Consider the following 15526-nt stretch of genomic DNA (forward strand, 5'->3'; position numbering starts at 1 on the left):
AGAAAGAAAGAAAGAAAGAAAGAAAGAAAGAAAGAAAGAAAGAAAGAAAGAAAGAAAGAAAGAAAGAAGATTAATACTCCCTGGTAAATCTGATCTGAATTATGCCACATTTTCCAGTTTTAATTTAGCTGTGAACATACAGCTTTATTTATTGTATTCCACTACAGTTCTACTTTCCTAGATTTTTGTGTAAGTAATGAGAAATGTTTTAAGAAGCTGAGGTATGAGGACAGTCAAACTTCAGGTTATACACATGGTTTTCTGAAAGCCATATGGACAATGGTTCTTTTTCTAAAACGCTGCTCATGAAGTTTTAGGGGTATCTTCTTAAACACTCTAAATTTATTTGTCTAAAACTGGCAAAGATGTGGGCTGGGCTCTGGTATGGCTCTTCAATCTCTTTGTGGCAGAAATCAGGGTCAGTATAAACTCAAAAACTACCCAGATGAATTCTCATTTTCCTCCCTCTGCTGGCTTTAATCATATCTTACCCAATAAGCACTGTAAGGCATGCTTCCTCAATCATTTACAAGTGCAAACAGCAAATAGAAAGGCTAGATCTGGTAATTGTCCTCAGTAAGCTTTCCTGTAAATCATTCCAAGAATTCTACTCCCCTTTCCTTTTAAATTCTGTTCTTGAACATGTTCCAATCCTTCACATATGTTCTTTCTTTCTCTTCCTATTTCTGGTGCCAAGCTTCCTTGTCTATCTTTTGAGGCAATCTGGCTACTGCTTTTCACTGGAAGGAGTACCCTATTTTGCTAGGAGTACCTGATCAATCATTTCAATAAATTTACCAAACATATATGGTAACATGGAGCATGAACTTTACTTGAAAACAAACAAAAAACACAACACTTTAAAAATCAAACTCATACTGAATGTAGGTTTCAGTTCAAAATTGGTAAGATTAAATTAAACCTGGCTATATTTTAAATATAACAAAAAGCTTCTGCTAATACAAATCATATTATTGTTTTACTTAATAAATATGTCTTGAGTGCCCATTAGACTGTAATATCAGCACTACACAAACTGGTTTTGATGCTTAAGTAATACCTTAAGGAGAGTTTCCTTTCTTAGTGTGTCTATGTCTGTCTCTCTCACACATACCCATGCTTGAGGCAAGAAGAAAAGGATGGAGATAGGGGAAAAGCAAGGTATGAGTCTTTTCTTTGCCGCTCCCCCCCCCCCCCCCCCCCCCCCCCGTTATCCCCGGTGATCCTCTTAAAGCTAAAATTCTGGCAAGTTCACCTGGATGAAACAAGGCTACGGTGAGGAAATACACTTGCTACATGACTGTGAGATCAGTGAAGACCAAGTAAAGCACTAACAGGAACTACCAGGAGGGACAATAAAATAACTGTGGATATTTAATTGATAAAAATAATAGTATCAAGGAATACAGATACTGAATTATTTTTATAAGAAATTGGTTATTTGCACAAATTTTCAAAACACCATCATTTCCTTAGACGACACTAATCAAGGTAGACAAAAATTTTCTCAAGCCAATAATTAGAGTTAACAAGAGAATGTGTTAACAGAATCCTCACCTTCAGGATCAGAAAACCTTTTTTTTTTTTTTTTGCAATGCAACCACTTCTCAATGATCAATATGCTTAGATTCCAAAGATTAAACTGTTATTCAAATTTTGGCATTATGTAAAATGGTAGTTGACACATAGCCAGCACTGCTCTCTTGTGGTTGTTGTTAATGTGCCATTGAGTTGACTATGACTCATAGAGACCCTATGCACAGTACCTCTGAACCCTGCTCTATTCTGGGCAAATCTCACTGTCTTTGACACACCTACCCTCATAACCCCACTTACTATGTCAATCCATCTCATCTGGAGTCTTCCTCTCAGTTACTATGTTAATCTCATCTGGGGTCTTCCTTTCCTGCACTGTCCCTCCACTTTTCCAAGCATATGTCCTTCTCCAAGGACTGGTCTCTTCTCCAGCCCCACAACTCAAAAGGTACATCCTCTTTGGTCGTTTGTCCAGCTCTCTCATGCATAACAGGTAACTGTGAAGATCAAGGCCTGTTTCAGGCACACCTTAGTTTCTAGACTGATATCCTTGCTCTTTAGCATTCTGGAGAGGTCCGTGACAGCAGATTTTTTTAATGCAATTCGTCTTTTCATTTCCTGACTGCTGATGCCAAGACTGTTGACTGAAGAACCAAGCAAGCTGAAAATTGTTAACAATCTCAACCTCTTCTTCATCTATCATGATGCTGCCAATTGGCCCTTTGGTCATAATCTTTTGTTGATATTGAGCATCAATCATAATAAAGACACAGTCCTTGACTTTCTGTAGCAAATCCTTTAGGCCTTCCTCAGTTTTGCAAGCAAAGTTATGTCATCTGCCTAATTAAGGTTGTTGCACTCTCCCCTAGCATTCTGGAATTCTTTGTTACTGTCAGATAAACATTGTTAATATGCAAAACAATCAGATAGCAGATTTTTTACTATGGTTGTAAATGCAAAATGTCAGATAACAAGACAATAGGTAAGTGAGTAGTGGCTGTGGTTTTCAAATGCTGCTAATCATAGTGACCTTAAGAACAACAGATGTTAATCTTTCCCTATCCTATGATGATGTCCTCACAATCTCTGATATGCTTGAACCTACTGTTACAATCTGAGTCAATGCACCTCCTGCAGGTTTTCAGAGGCTATACATCATGGAGAAGGAGAAGGACCATAACTCTCCCTCAGAGCAATGGGTATGTTTGAACTGCCTGCCTTAGGATTGACAATTCAGCTCTTAACACCAAAGGCCCAAATTAGTTGGGTAATAACAAGATTTCAATACTCATCTTTAAACTTTGAGTAAATATTTCTTTAAAAACTAAACTGATAGAGTAATGATAGATCCCGAAAATAGTAACTCAATATGAATTGTTATTTGTGTGACAAGAGAGAATGACCAAACCACATGAGCTGCCTCGATTCCAAGAGAAAAGCAGAAAGTGTTGTTAAAGGAGATAAAGCCAGGAGGAGGGTGGGTCACAGAGGAGCTCCACAAGGTTATCTGCTAAATCTGTTCCTCCAGAGTGGGAGTGTACAAAACCTCTCAACTCTGAGACTTTTTAGACTTACAGTCTGGCTATGGAGGGAATAGGTATCCAGAGGCAAAGAAGCGAGGACAAAGTACCTAACGGCTAAAAGGAGGCAGCTCATCCTTTAAAGGGTGGAAATAAATATACAGAAAATGGAGATACCAAAATAGATCAGACTCAGAAAGCTAAAGGAGTTAGAGATACATAGTGAAGTATGTACACAACAGTGTACTTCTAGTGATTTGTATAGCTTGAAATATTTTTAATCAAGGTTTATAAAAATGCATAACTTTGTTTTACCTTTTTCTCTCTTTTAGTAATGTTTACACATAGAACACTTGACTGTTGTTTTGGAGGGAAGGGGCAAATATCACTGATGTTTCTGACTCGATTAATGTGGAAGAAAACATCTTTCCTTCTAGTTTTGAGAGAGTTCCTCTTGGTCCTCAGGAGTCCATGACAGACATAGAGCAAACCTCTTTGTCACAAATGCTTTGCAGTGCAGAAAACGAAAATTTGTTTTTATGTTTCAATGTCCTCTTCTCCCTCTCTGCCTTCAACACAGATTTGCCTTCCATAAACACAGAGACCTGTTGGGACCTGATCCCAACAAACTGGTTACCAGTATGTTAGGGACTCTGGACTTTGCTGTGATTCCACCTCGGTGGCATCCCTCAAAAGAGCTGCGGTTCTTGTTTTTAAGATTATGGACTTCTAGACTAGTAATTCTGCCATTTTCATTTCATTTTCTGAAAGTCATGGTTAGCTAGTGAAAAGCTGTTCAACAACAAGCTGAATGTGAAATGTCAACCCTCACTATACACTGTGCCTGTTCTGAGCATCAAATGGATACTGGGTTTTACAGTGGTTTTCTGATTTTGGTGGTCCACTGAAGAAAAGAATTTGAAAGCTTGATATACTGTTAATGATGTACTGCCTGCAATACTATGGCTAAATAGTTTCTCTATAGGAAAAGTATCTCTAATGAAGCTAGAAATAGTTTAAAGGAGGGAAAAAACTTACTACAAATGAATTACATACATACAAAAATAAAGCCAGCTACACTTCTGAGGAAATTAGCTAAAATACGCTATTTTAAAATTTAGGGGTTTTATTTAAAATACAATTTTAGGATACATTTGGTAGAAATATATAATTATAGTAATATGTTTATTTAAGATATGTAGAACTTATGTAGACCACATTATCATAGACACTAATTTAGAATGATTATAAAGTTGTAATTTGTGATCTTATTTCTTTATTTAGTAACTTGTCCCCTCATTCAAAAAACACCTATATATACAGATTTTTTAAAAGGTTTTGTAATACCTTCTAGATTAGTACTAACATGTTTGAATTCTATAAAGAAAATAACTTTTGAATCAACACTTTATGTAAAATCAATTTGAAACTGCTTCCGTATTCAAAATTAAAAGAACATAACTTTTAAAAGATATCTAATTAAAATTCTTTCCTGGATTTATAATATCCACCCCCCCCCATGACTGTACAGAATTTTCCCAAAACAATATTCTTTACTCACTCTCTGAAAACAGAAATCCTGAACAATGTTGGTCAATTAAATTATTTGCCAATATTTTTGAATTTTGCCAGTATTTGCCAATATTTCAAAATTATTGAAACAATAAGGATCTAGTATTTTTTTATTAAAGGTCTTATTTCTGTAAATTATAATGATTTACTCAATTATACCCAAAGAACTTCTTAATTCTCTCTTGATCATAGCTTCCTAAAATTCCTAAAATCACCCCCGCCCTGAAACTGAAGGTCAAATAGATAACAATTTTCTGAACAAAAAAGAACTCTCTGGTACTTAATTTAGGAAATGAGTCCTGGCCCTTAGAAAGCCATTAGAAGTGGGCGAGTAATAGTCATCTTACATAGGCTGATGTCGCTAGTTGTTAAGCATCCAGCACCTCCCTGTATGAGTACAGAGTGGTGAGAGAACAGGTTTGACCCCAGAACCTACCTTCCAACTGGACATTTGCATACTGACTCAAAACATCAGCTAAAACTTAAAAGTCATGAGATTTATTTGATAATGCTAAAAGGATAAAAAAACCAAAAAAACAAAAAACACACCTCAGTCATAATTCCACTGCTGGCAAATGTTACTGTGCCCGTGGAGGAACCCTGGTTTGACCAGAGCCAGTAGAAGGGGAAGGGAGGACCTATTTGTTAGGCCTTCACTGAAAACCTCCCTAGGATCTTGATAATCAGAATTGTCTCATTTCTATTTTTCAGTCTCTTACTACAACTTATCCTTCCAATGTTGGCAGCCAAACTTTAATCTGTGCTTTTCCTAATGTCTTTTTTTAAAAAAACAACATTTTTTGTGAGTTGAAGTGACAGAAGCTGTGCATAGTTCAGTGTTAGGACATGAGCTGGTTAAGTCAGGAACAAGGCAGTGTCCAGTTGCGGAGGCCAAGTCAGCATATTTCCTCCCCTCCCCCTACACACCACCATTTCTACCACCAGCTTTTCATAAGAAAAAGAATCCTACCTGGCCCCACACTCAGAAAGGTGCAAGACTCAGGAAAAAAAAAATCTTTTCCTTTTGCTTCACTTTAATCAGACTCATTGATTTACATTCAGAGAGATGGGGAAAGATGGCATTGTTTTAATAGGCAAAAGAAGCAATCAGAAACAAGTAAAAATTGTTAAAAAATATGAACTCAGTGGAAAGTTGCAAAAGAAACAGAATATTTGATCTCCTATCTCACTGGCATACAAATTTAGAGTCAAAACAGTCCACCTTTAATCCCAAACATGCAAACACTAGGGTGTAAGAGGCAGAAATGAAAACCACACATAAAGGTAGGAAAGCAAACAGAAGTCCCCTGGTCAGCGCCCTGGCATGAAGCAGATCAGTGAGCCTCAGGGACCTTACTGCCCTCTTGCTGCACCCAGAGGCACCTCTCCACCCCCTCCCCCGCCCCCAATGTGGGTCTCCTCACTCTACATCTTCCCCATCAGTCACAGTTTCTGTCATTCTTACTGTAATCAATTGTACAGTTTGCCATTCGATCCCCACTGGGGGCTAGCTGAACCCTAGTTCCTAGCAGTGTCTTCTCCCCACCCTTCTTGGGCCCATCTTTCTCTCTTCCCTGAGTCAGTTTCTGACTAAGGGTTGGTCTCTCTTGCTGGTTTCTCCTCAGGCTGCCTGTGTTCTTCTCTTTACATCCCCTAAACCACCTTCCTCCCCCTGTCATTCCTTCCCACGCCCTCCTCTTGGAACAGTCAAGCTTATCACTCCATTTTGCAGGGCTGAGTTTCTCTCCAGTGTCTGCCTCTGTCCCTGTGCCTATCTGCTTTTCCCCAGATGGGCCTCCCACTCAGCGCTGAGCTCCTCTCCTCCCTGCCCATGCACCTGCCTGAAGTAGCTAGCATATGCTCAGTTTTCTATTTCTTGTATTCCCTTGCCTCTCTACTGCTGGGTGTGCATGAACCATACTAGAAGCTTTCTCTCTGAGATTTTTGTTTTTCACGTGTGGGAAGTTAGCTTTCTGGGCTTCCACTCTCCCATCCCTCCACCCTTAAATGTTTAGGAACATTTTTCAACATAAACTTCTCTGGTGAATACACACATATGACCTGGCATATACATCCACGTACTCAACCAACTCTTTGAAGTGCTCTCCACTGATCATGAGTCTGTCCTGCTTTACCACACGGGTTTATGTACAGCTACGTGTCTCTCCTCGTGTGCCCCAAAATGAGAGGTCTCTCTGAGTTCTCTCAGGTTCACAAGCTCAGCCAGTAAAAGGGTCACACCTTTTCTGTGGCTCTGCCTCTGACTTGACTCTATGCACTTAAATTACCTGGCACTAGTGGGAGCTCAACAGATGTTAAGTCTGTGCTCTACTTGTATTTGTATAACTATGTAAGCCAATGTCTGCGTGTCCCTCTGTCCCTCTTCCATGAGGCCAACTGGGGCATGTTTCCTTGGTATGGATTGGGCTATTTATCAAGATGTCCGCTATGCGTTGTATCTCCTTCCTGCTCCGTCTCTCCTCTCAGAGTAAATAAAAAATGTTACTCGTCCTCCGTATGGAATTCACTTTCCTTATGCAATGCGTCCACTACTGTCTTGCTCAGCTACACATAGTACTGCATGTCCATAAACAGTTTCCCATGTGCCTTGATCTGGGGCTTCTCTTCTCCGTCTCTCTCCCACTTTTTGCCTCCGGAGTGAAAATGTATCCTTGGGTCTGTTCTCCAGTTGCGGCATACACACATTATGTGTGTCCTAGGGTCCGGGAAAGCTGAGTGAGAGGTGATCCCCACCGACTCAGCGCCTGTGTCCATGAGTCACCCTGAGACGCGGCTCCGCTCCTCTTTCCCGAGCGCGGAGGTTCAGCGAGTCTCTCGCCCAGGATTCTGTCCTGTTCCTGGGAGAGGGCTAGTTCCTCGGGCGTCTCTCCTGCGCGGTGTTGTTGTCCCCTGTCCCGGTGCGTCTCCGGGAAGGCGAGGTACCCCAGTGTGTCCCCTCGCTCCACGTAAGAAAGCCGGTGCCCGATAGATGTCTGCGAGTACACTGTGTGCCCCTCCCAGTGAGCGCGCGTGTTGCCAAGTCCATGAAAGCACAAGGGGTGTCCCCTGTCAGCGGAGGGCCTCCGACCCGGTTTCTACTGCTCTACAGTACCGGTGTGTTACCCCCCAAGATGTAGACAGCCGTGCTCCCGGGTGGGGAAGTGGTACGCCGCAGGCGCCCCCACCTCCGCCATGGGAAGCGCGGCCGTTTCACTTGGTCTCCCCCAGCGGATCTCTCCCTCCTCGAGCGGGTCTCTCCCTCCTCGGGGTAGAACCACCAGGAAACCCGAGGGCACCGTCGGAAAGTCCCGCTGCGGCGGCGCACCCGAGTCAGAGCTGCGGCTGCCTCGGCCCCGCCGCCAGGGGCCGCCCGTCCGTCCTCCTTCCTAAGCCCGGTACCCAGGCGGCCCGGGACGGCGGTGTCAGCGACCGTGCCCGGCCCTGTCCAGCCTTGCCACCGCGGGTGCTGCCGGCAGGGCAGCCGTTCCCTCACCCGCGCCCGCCCGCGCTGGGCTGGCGGGCCACAGCGAGACGCAGGGGGCGCAAAGGGCGCCCTCGCCCTCCCCAAGCCCGCCTGGTCTGTCTGCTCACCTTCTGGCTCTGGTAGGTCTCGAGCGCCCGGATCGCCGTCTCCGTGAGCTTCACATGCAGTACAGTGATGTTGTCTTGTCCCAGCCGTCCGCAAGACAGCCCGTAGCGTTTCTCCTCCCGCAGGCCCGCCGCCCCCCCTGCCGCCATCTTAAACTCCCTGGGGTGCCTGTGCCGACGCCGCTCTGGCTGTAGCCTCCACTGCGGCCTCGGTTGCTCGGGCTTCTGCAGCCGCCGCCACAGCTACGGCCATGCCGCTGCTGACGTACAGTCATATACTGCTCCGGGCCAGACCTCCGGCAGCCACCGCCGCCACCCGCCCCACCCTCTAGCCCCCGCGCCCCGCCCCGGGATCGCCTCATTGGCCCCGATCCCCTCCGCGCCGCTCTTATTGGTCATCTTTCGCTCTCACGGGGGCGGGGCCCAAAGTCGCTGGAGTTTTGCTCCTGGGACGGGACGTCCGAGAGAAGCTAAAGACTGACGTCGAGGTGACGCTCCAACTTAATCACTTCTTACGTCACGTCTAGTTGTCTTGATTCGCCGGCTGCCATTGGTCAGGCGGACTTGGGAGATCCCCTACTAATTGGGGATTCAGCTTACCTACTTTGGCTACTTCTAGTCCTGGCCCTTGGAGACAGTAGTAGACAGCAGGAGAGTAGGCAAGGTTCCTTCGATTGTGCAAGGGGTGGGGTCGGGGTTGAGGGTGGGGAGCGGGAGCTGGGGGGAGAGCATTCTCCAAATAAAGACTGCCCCTCGACGGCTTCTTAGGAGATGATGGAGGTTGATTTGTGTTTATGAAGGAAGAGGCAGTAGGCGGAGTCACTGGAGAGCCACTCCTTAAAGATTCATTCTAGTGCTGCTTGCAATCAGTAGGTCTATTATAGGTGTTAAAAGTTGTGTTACATTGTGCGAAGCATCTTAGTACCAAACAATCTCTAAAGTTTACAGTTTGGCAGACATAGCATTATAGAGAATTTAACTTCAGTCTTTTCCTGCCATGTCCAGCTGTGATCTCTGAGGAGCATATTCTGTTCCTTCAGACCTCTCCATAGAGTCAAGTTTGGGCTTTTCTGTGAGAAAAAAAAATTAATTATTGGTTGGGTAGTATCTCTGTTCAAAGCACTGCCAAGGAATAGAAAAACTGTGTCTGACCCAAATTAAAAGAAATATTGACATATCTCATCCTCCAGTTCTGTTGTAGCTCCAGTTTCTATGGTAGGGAAGTAGGAAAAATCTCTAGTTTAAGGCCAGGAGATATGAGCTGTGGAGACTAATGGTGGTGCAGGGGTGGTGGGGAGGCGTGACATATTTTCCATTCCTCAAGTTGCTCCTTGTGTAGGCAGAGCTAGGGGAGGGCACATAATCAAGAGCTCTCTTCAGGCAGTATTTGGATATACTGACAGACATACTTAGAAAGAATTAACTGGTTGATTAAGAGATAAAGAGCAAACCATTGGATGACTTGAAGGACAGATGTACATTTTTAATTTTTTTAATTTTATTTGAGATACCGTTATTTATGTTAAATTATAAAACTCGTTTTGCAGATTCCTCAGAAGGAATTATTATAGGCGATCAGTGATTCACAGTCTTTTTAAATAAAATTGTCGGAATGATACATAGCAGGTTTTTAGAGGCTATAAATCGCACCCGAGAAGATCACTTCTCTTTCTCAAATCCACTGGTGATTTGAACCTTCAGAAAAACACTCCTTCTGGGTTAGTAGCATGACTCCCTAGGGAGTAAGCCACTTAAGACCATGATTTCCAAGGAATATCCAAGTGACTGGTTTTCATGATTCCACTCCTCATCATAATAAATTCCAAAGACTGCAGATTCTGTCAAGCAATGTGTGTATAATATAAATTACAGAATCCTTCTACAGAGAGTGGGTTAAGTGGAAACACCTGTATTAAGTATTCTTCCACAAGACAGCAGTTTGTAAATTGGCTTGAGTTCAATCTACTAGAATTGGCTAGTTGTTAAAACATGATTAACACTGTTAATTTCATTTTCTTCATTGCTAAACACAGAATGTTAATTATCTTAAATTCAATGCATGGAAAAAATAAAGCAACCCAAAAATGGATTAAGAATTTTACTTTGAAGAACAAAACAGAAGTTTTATCACCAGGTTTTTCAACTTTCAAAAAAATTATAATTTTAAAATATCAGCTTTTAAAAAACTTTCAGAAATTCCAAGCCTGTTAGGGAATGAATTGTGTCACTCCCAAAATATATATGCATTATATTGTAAATCCTAACCTGTGATTACAATCCCATTTAGGAATAGGTTTTCTTTATGTTATTGAGATAGTATTAGTATAGGGTGTATCTTAATCTATTTCGAGATATAAAAGCAAATTAAGCCAGTCAGCCAGGGTAAATGAAGGGAAAGAAACGCACCACATACTCAACAAGCAATCTAGAAATAGAAAAAGAAAAGGGAGAAAAAAAATCCCCTAGAGCTGGCAGAGACAGAAAGTCTCCCTTCTCCTAGATCCTGTGCCCTTAATTTGGATTCTGTCCTCCTAAAAAGTGAGAAAAATAGTTTTTGTTAAAGCTACCCACTTGTAGTATTTCTGTTGTAACAACACTATATAAGACAATGTCTTACTCAAATAGTTTATATCTAAATGAATTATAGTCTAAAAAATACTTTAACCATAATTTATGTATACAGTGCTATTTTGTGTTGATCATCATGGAAGCAACTGACCATATATCTAAAACTCTAATTATTTGGAAAGGGTTGACCAGAACAAGTAAAACCTGCATCCCACAGCCTTTCCAGTGAAGAGGGTAAAACCCCCACCCTACATGCAATCTTTGTTTATAGTGTCTTTACCAAGAACTTCTGATGACAGCAAAGGGTGAGAGGAGGGGAGAGGAAGCTGGTTTTCACCGTAGTTTTCAAATGTCTGACCTGTGACCATTTACCTAGTAATTGATTTTTTTTTCTTCTTAATTATGGTTGGATTTTTTTTTCATATTCCCTATTTTAGCAGGAAACTCTGTCTTTTAGTAGTCAATAGCCCCAGAGGACTAGCTTGGCTATGTGCTTTTGAGAAGTGACAACCTTGAAAACCTCTTGCAACAGCTCTATTCTGTGCATCTGAACTTGCCATGAATCAGAATTTACTTGATAACCAACCACCAGCAACAACACATTATTAGAACAAGTTGTTATTTGAAGTAAAAGTACCATGATTACTACAACTAAAGAGAACTTGAAGATCAAAGACTACAACCTTTAAGATGGATTACACCTCAAGAAAGACAACGTAAAAATCTCCACAATTGAACCCGTATGCAAATTATGATAAGCACGGACAATATTAACATTTTCAAGGATATTATTTTACTTAGACCCATAGTCAATGCCCACAGAAACAACAGTCAAACAACCAAACAGTGTTTTGCACTGGTCCATTTGTTGCCTAAGACCTCTTTGCTTGCAAAGAAAAAAAATGGACTTAAATCATCACATCAGATGTGTGTGAAAGCTGGAAAATAGATAAAGAAGACTAAGTCTAAGATATTACTGATTCAAGGCATGTTGTTGTGTGCCTTTGAGTCAGAACCAACCCTCCAGTGGGTTTTCAGAGACAGTAAATCACACTAGAGGACATTGTCCATCCTTCTCCCACAGAGCAACTGGTGTAACAAAACCATGTGCTTTTAGGATTGCTTTACAGCTTCTTACCACTAGGCCACCAGAGCTCCCTGATTGGAAGTATAGTCTTTCCAATATGCTTTGCATCTGAGAACTGAATGACAGAAAACTCGATGCCTTGTGGTATTGGAGAAAAGTAGAAGAGTGCTTAATATATCCCATGAATATATATATAATCTCCAAGGATGCTTTAGGTAGAATATTAAATGATCCAGGAAGTATTAAAAGAAGATGGAAAGAATATACTGAATCGCTGTATCAAAAGGAATTGGCAGACACAAAAGCCAAGAAAGCTTCAGATATGAGCTATCAGATCAAGGGCAGGACAACGGGAGATGGATGTTGAAGGGAGTGGGTAGAAGTGGATGGGTATCCTGGTGGCTGGTGGATGGGGGAACAGGGAAATAAATGAGTAAAGACACGTGTGCCAAGGGCAGGGACAACACAGATACAAATGGTTAACTCTACAATAAGGGATATATCTTTCGCTTTTCTGTAAAACTTTGGTCTGTCTGATACTTCTCTAAATCTGAACATTCAGATTAAGACAGAATAGGAAGAAGGATTGGCCATCAACTTCTGAAATAGCAGGCCTCTGAAAACCCTGTGTACAACACATACTTCGGACATGTTGTAAGGAGGGACCAGTTCTTGGAGAGGGACATCATGCTTGGTAGGGTAAAGGGACAGCACAGGAGGGGAAGGCCCTCTATGAGGTGGATTGATTCAGTGACTGGTGTAATTGAGATGGGTGTATCGGAGATGGGGCGATTGGCACAGGACACAGCAGAGTTTAGGGCTGTTGTACATAGGGTCGCTATGAGTTGCAAAGCGACTTGACGGCACATAACAACAACAACATTAATTTTTGTGCATGTACCGTCAAATCAGATCTGACTGGTACAGGAGGAGATTGCCCCTTCTTCTCCAGCAGAGCATCTGGTGGATTCAAACCACGCTCCTTTGGGATTGCAGTGCACCTTCTTGCCACTAGGACACCAGAGCTCCCTGACACAGAAGAACTTAATGAAACAACATATGAGCAAGAGCCTATGGTGATGAAGGAAGAAGTTCAAGCTGCTTTGAAGGAAATAGCAAAAACTAAGGCCCTAGATATAGATGTTATACCAATTGACATACTTCAGCTAACAGATGCTGCCCTGGACTTACTCACCAGGTTGTGCCAAGAAATCTAGAGAACAACCACTTGGCAAGCTGAAAGAGATCTATATTTGTTCCCATCCCAAAGAAGGGTGACCCAACAGAGTGTGGAAATTATAGAACAATATCATTGATTTCATATGCGAGCAAGATTCTACTGAAGATTGTCCAAAAACGACTGTAACAGCACATTAGCAGAGAACTACCAGAAGTCCAGGCTGGGTTTAGAAGAGGTCATGGTACAAGAGATACTGTAGCTAATGTTAGTGGAGATTGGCTGAAAGCAGGGAATACCAGAGGAATGTCTATCTGTCTTTCGTTGATTATGCAAAGGTGTTTGACTGTGTGGATCATAACAAACTGTGGCTGACTCTCAGAGGAATGGGAATCCCAGAACACTTGATCATGCTAATGTGAAACCTACACTTGTACCAAGAGGCAGTCATCAGAATGGAGCAAGGGAACACTGCATGGTTCAAAATTGGGAAGGGCGTATGCCAGGGATATGTCCTGTTACCATACCTTTTCAACCTGTATGCAGAATAGATTATCCGGAAGTCTGGGCTCTATGAGGAGAAATGCGACATCAGGATTGGTGGAAGATCTATCAAAAATCTGCGTTATGCAGATTACACAACCCTACTTGCTGAAACTGAAGAGGACCTGAAGCGCTTGTTGCAGAGGGTCAAGGACTGCAGCCTTCAATATAGATTGAGGCTCAATGTCAAGAAGACAAAGATTCTCACCACTGGACCAATTGGCAGCATCAGGATGGATGGGGAAGAGATTGAGATTGTTCACAGCGTTAGTTTGCTTGGCTCCACAGTCAACACCCTTGGCACCAGCAGCCAGGAATTTAAAAGATGTATTGCGATGGGAAGGTCTGCTGTTAGGGACCTTTCCAAAGTTCTGAAGAACAGTGGTGTTTCTCTGGAGACTAAGGTGCATCTGATAGAGGCCATGGTCTTTGCAATCACTTCTTATGCATCAGAGAGTTGGACAATGACTAGGAAGGCTAGAATGAGAGTTGATGCCTTTGAGTTGTGGTGCTGGAGAAGAGTATTGAATGTACCATGGACTGCCAAGAAAACAAACAGATTCATCCTGGAGAAGGTTAAACCAGGCTTCTTCTTGGAGGCAAGAATTCTGAGGCTTTCTCTGACATACTTTGGACATGTTGTAAGGAGTGACTGGTCCTTGGAGAGGGACATCATGCTTGGGAAGGTGGAGGGACAGTGCAGCATAGGAAGGCCCTCTATGAGGTGGATTGAGTCAGTGACTGGGGTATTTGGGATGGATATATCAGAGACAGTGCGATTGGCACAGGACAGAGCAGAGTTTAGGGCTGTTGTACATAGGGTCACTGTGAGTTGCAAGCGAATCGACGGCACATAACAACAACCACAACTCTCTCTCTCTCTCTCTCTCCCTCTCTCTCTCTCTCTCTCTCTGTATATATATAGAGAGAGAGAGAGAGAGGGAGAGAGAGAGAATGACAAAGCTTCCTCTCACATACTTTGGGCATGTTGCTAGAAAAGGCTGTTCCTTGAAAAGCGATATCATTCTTAGAAAGGTGGAGGGTAAACTAAATAGAGAAAGACTCTGAAGTGGATGGATTGATACAGTAAAAACTGCAGCAATGGTTCAAGTAAGAGATGATGCAGATGGCCCAGGATATGACAGGATTCAGATCAGTTCATAGAGTCGCTATGATTCTTACTCGACAGCACTCAACAACAACAAAAAACAGAACCAATGCTTTTAAATTATTGATTTGGCAAAGAATAATGGATATGCCACAGATTGAAATATGTCCTTTTTTTAAGAAAAAGTATTTCTTAGAAGAAATATAGCCAGAGTACTCCTTAGAAGAATGTTGAGATCTGTCTCAGGTACTTTGGATATGATACTAAGAGCTATTGGAAAAGAACATCATGATTGATACAGTGGAGAATTATGGAAAAATAGGATGATAGATTGATAGTGGCTGCAAGAGGCTCAAACTCTCCTGTCAGAATAGCACAGGAGTGGGTAATGTTCATCCTGAGTCAGAACTGACTAGAAGGCACCTATCAAGAACAATGTTTATATTTTCCTCTTTCTCAGCTTTTAAGTATAAAAGGAAACATGATCATGCGTAATTAGTGATACAAGAGCAGTGTAAAGGGGAATGCACTATGATGTGTCTCTACTTGTTTTCTGAAAGTATTGTGTGCATTACACCAGCCTGAAACAATAGTCAAGTTGTGATGTTCGTGTTGTTGTTGTTGTTGTTGTTATGTGCCGTTGAGTCGTTTGCAACTCATAGCGACACTATGTACAACAGCCCTAAACTCTGCTCTATCCTGTGCCAATCTCATTGCCTCTGACACACACATCCCGATTACCCCAGTCACTGAATCAATCCACCTCATAGAGGGTCTTCCCCTCCTGCCCTGTCCCTCCACTCTACCCAGTATGATGTCTCTCTCTA

General features: G+C 42.3%; 2 protein-coding genes across 2 annotated transcripts in view; one reads left to right on the plus strand and one right to left on the minus strand.

The window, feature by feature from the left end:
• The window catches only part of ELL2 (elongation factor, RNA polymerase II, 2), an 85133-nt gene extending 76767 nt beyond the window's left edge, over window positions 1–8366 (minus strand). Inside the window, exon 1 of the mRNA XM_006885374.1 lies at window positions 8220–8366. Coding sequence (XP_006885436.1) covers window positions 8220–8366 — 147 coding nt within the window. The remainder of the gene's footprint in view (window positions 1–8219) is intronic.
• Window positions 8367–8467: 101 nt separating this feature from the next.
• Window positions 8468–15526, plus strand: part of LOC102866853 (coiled-coil-helix-coiled-coil-helix domain-containing protein 1-like) — a 20452-nt gene continuing 13393 nt past the window's right edge. Inside the window, exon 1 of the mRNA XM_006885394.1 lies at window positions 8468–8534. Within this exon, the coding sequence (XP_006885456.1) occupies window positions 8468–8534 (67 nt within the window). The remainder of the gene's footprint in view (window positions 8535–15526) is intronic.

The sequence above is a fragment of the Elephantulus edwardii genome, unplaced genomic scaffold (genome assembly GCF_000299155.1).
Source record: "Elephantulus edwardii isolate Elephantulus edwardi_28Jun2011 unplaced genomic scaffold, EleEdw1.0 scaffold00043, whole genome shotgun sequence".
NCBI classification, from domain to species: Eukaryota; Metazoa; Chordata; class Mammalia; order Macroscelidea; family Macroscelididae; genus Elephantulus; species Elephantulus edwardii.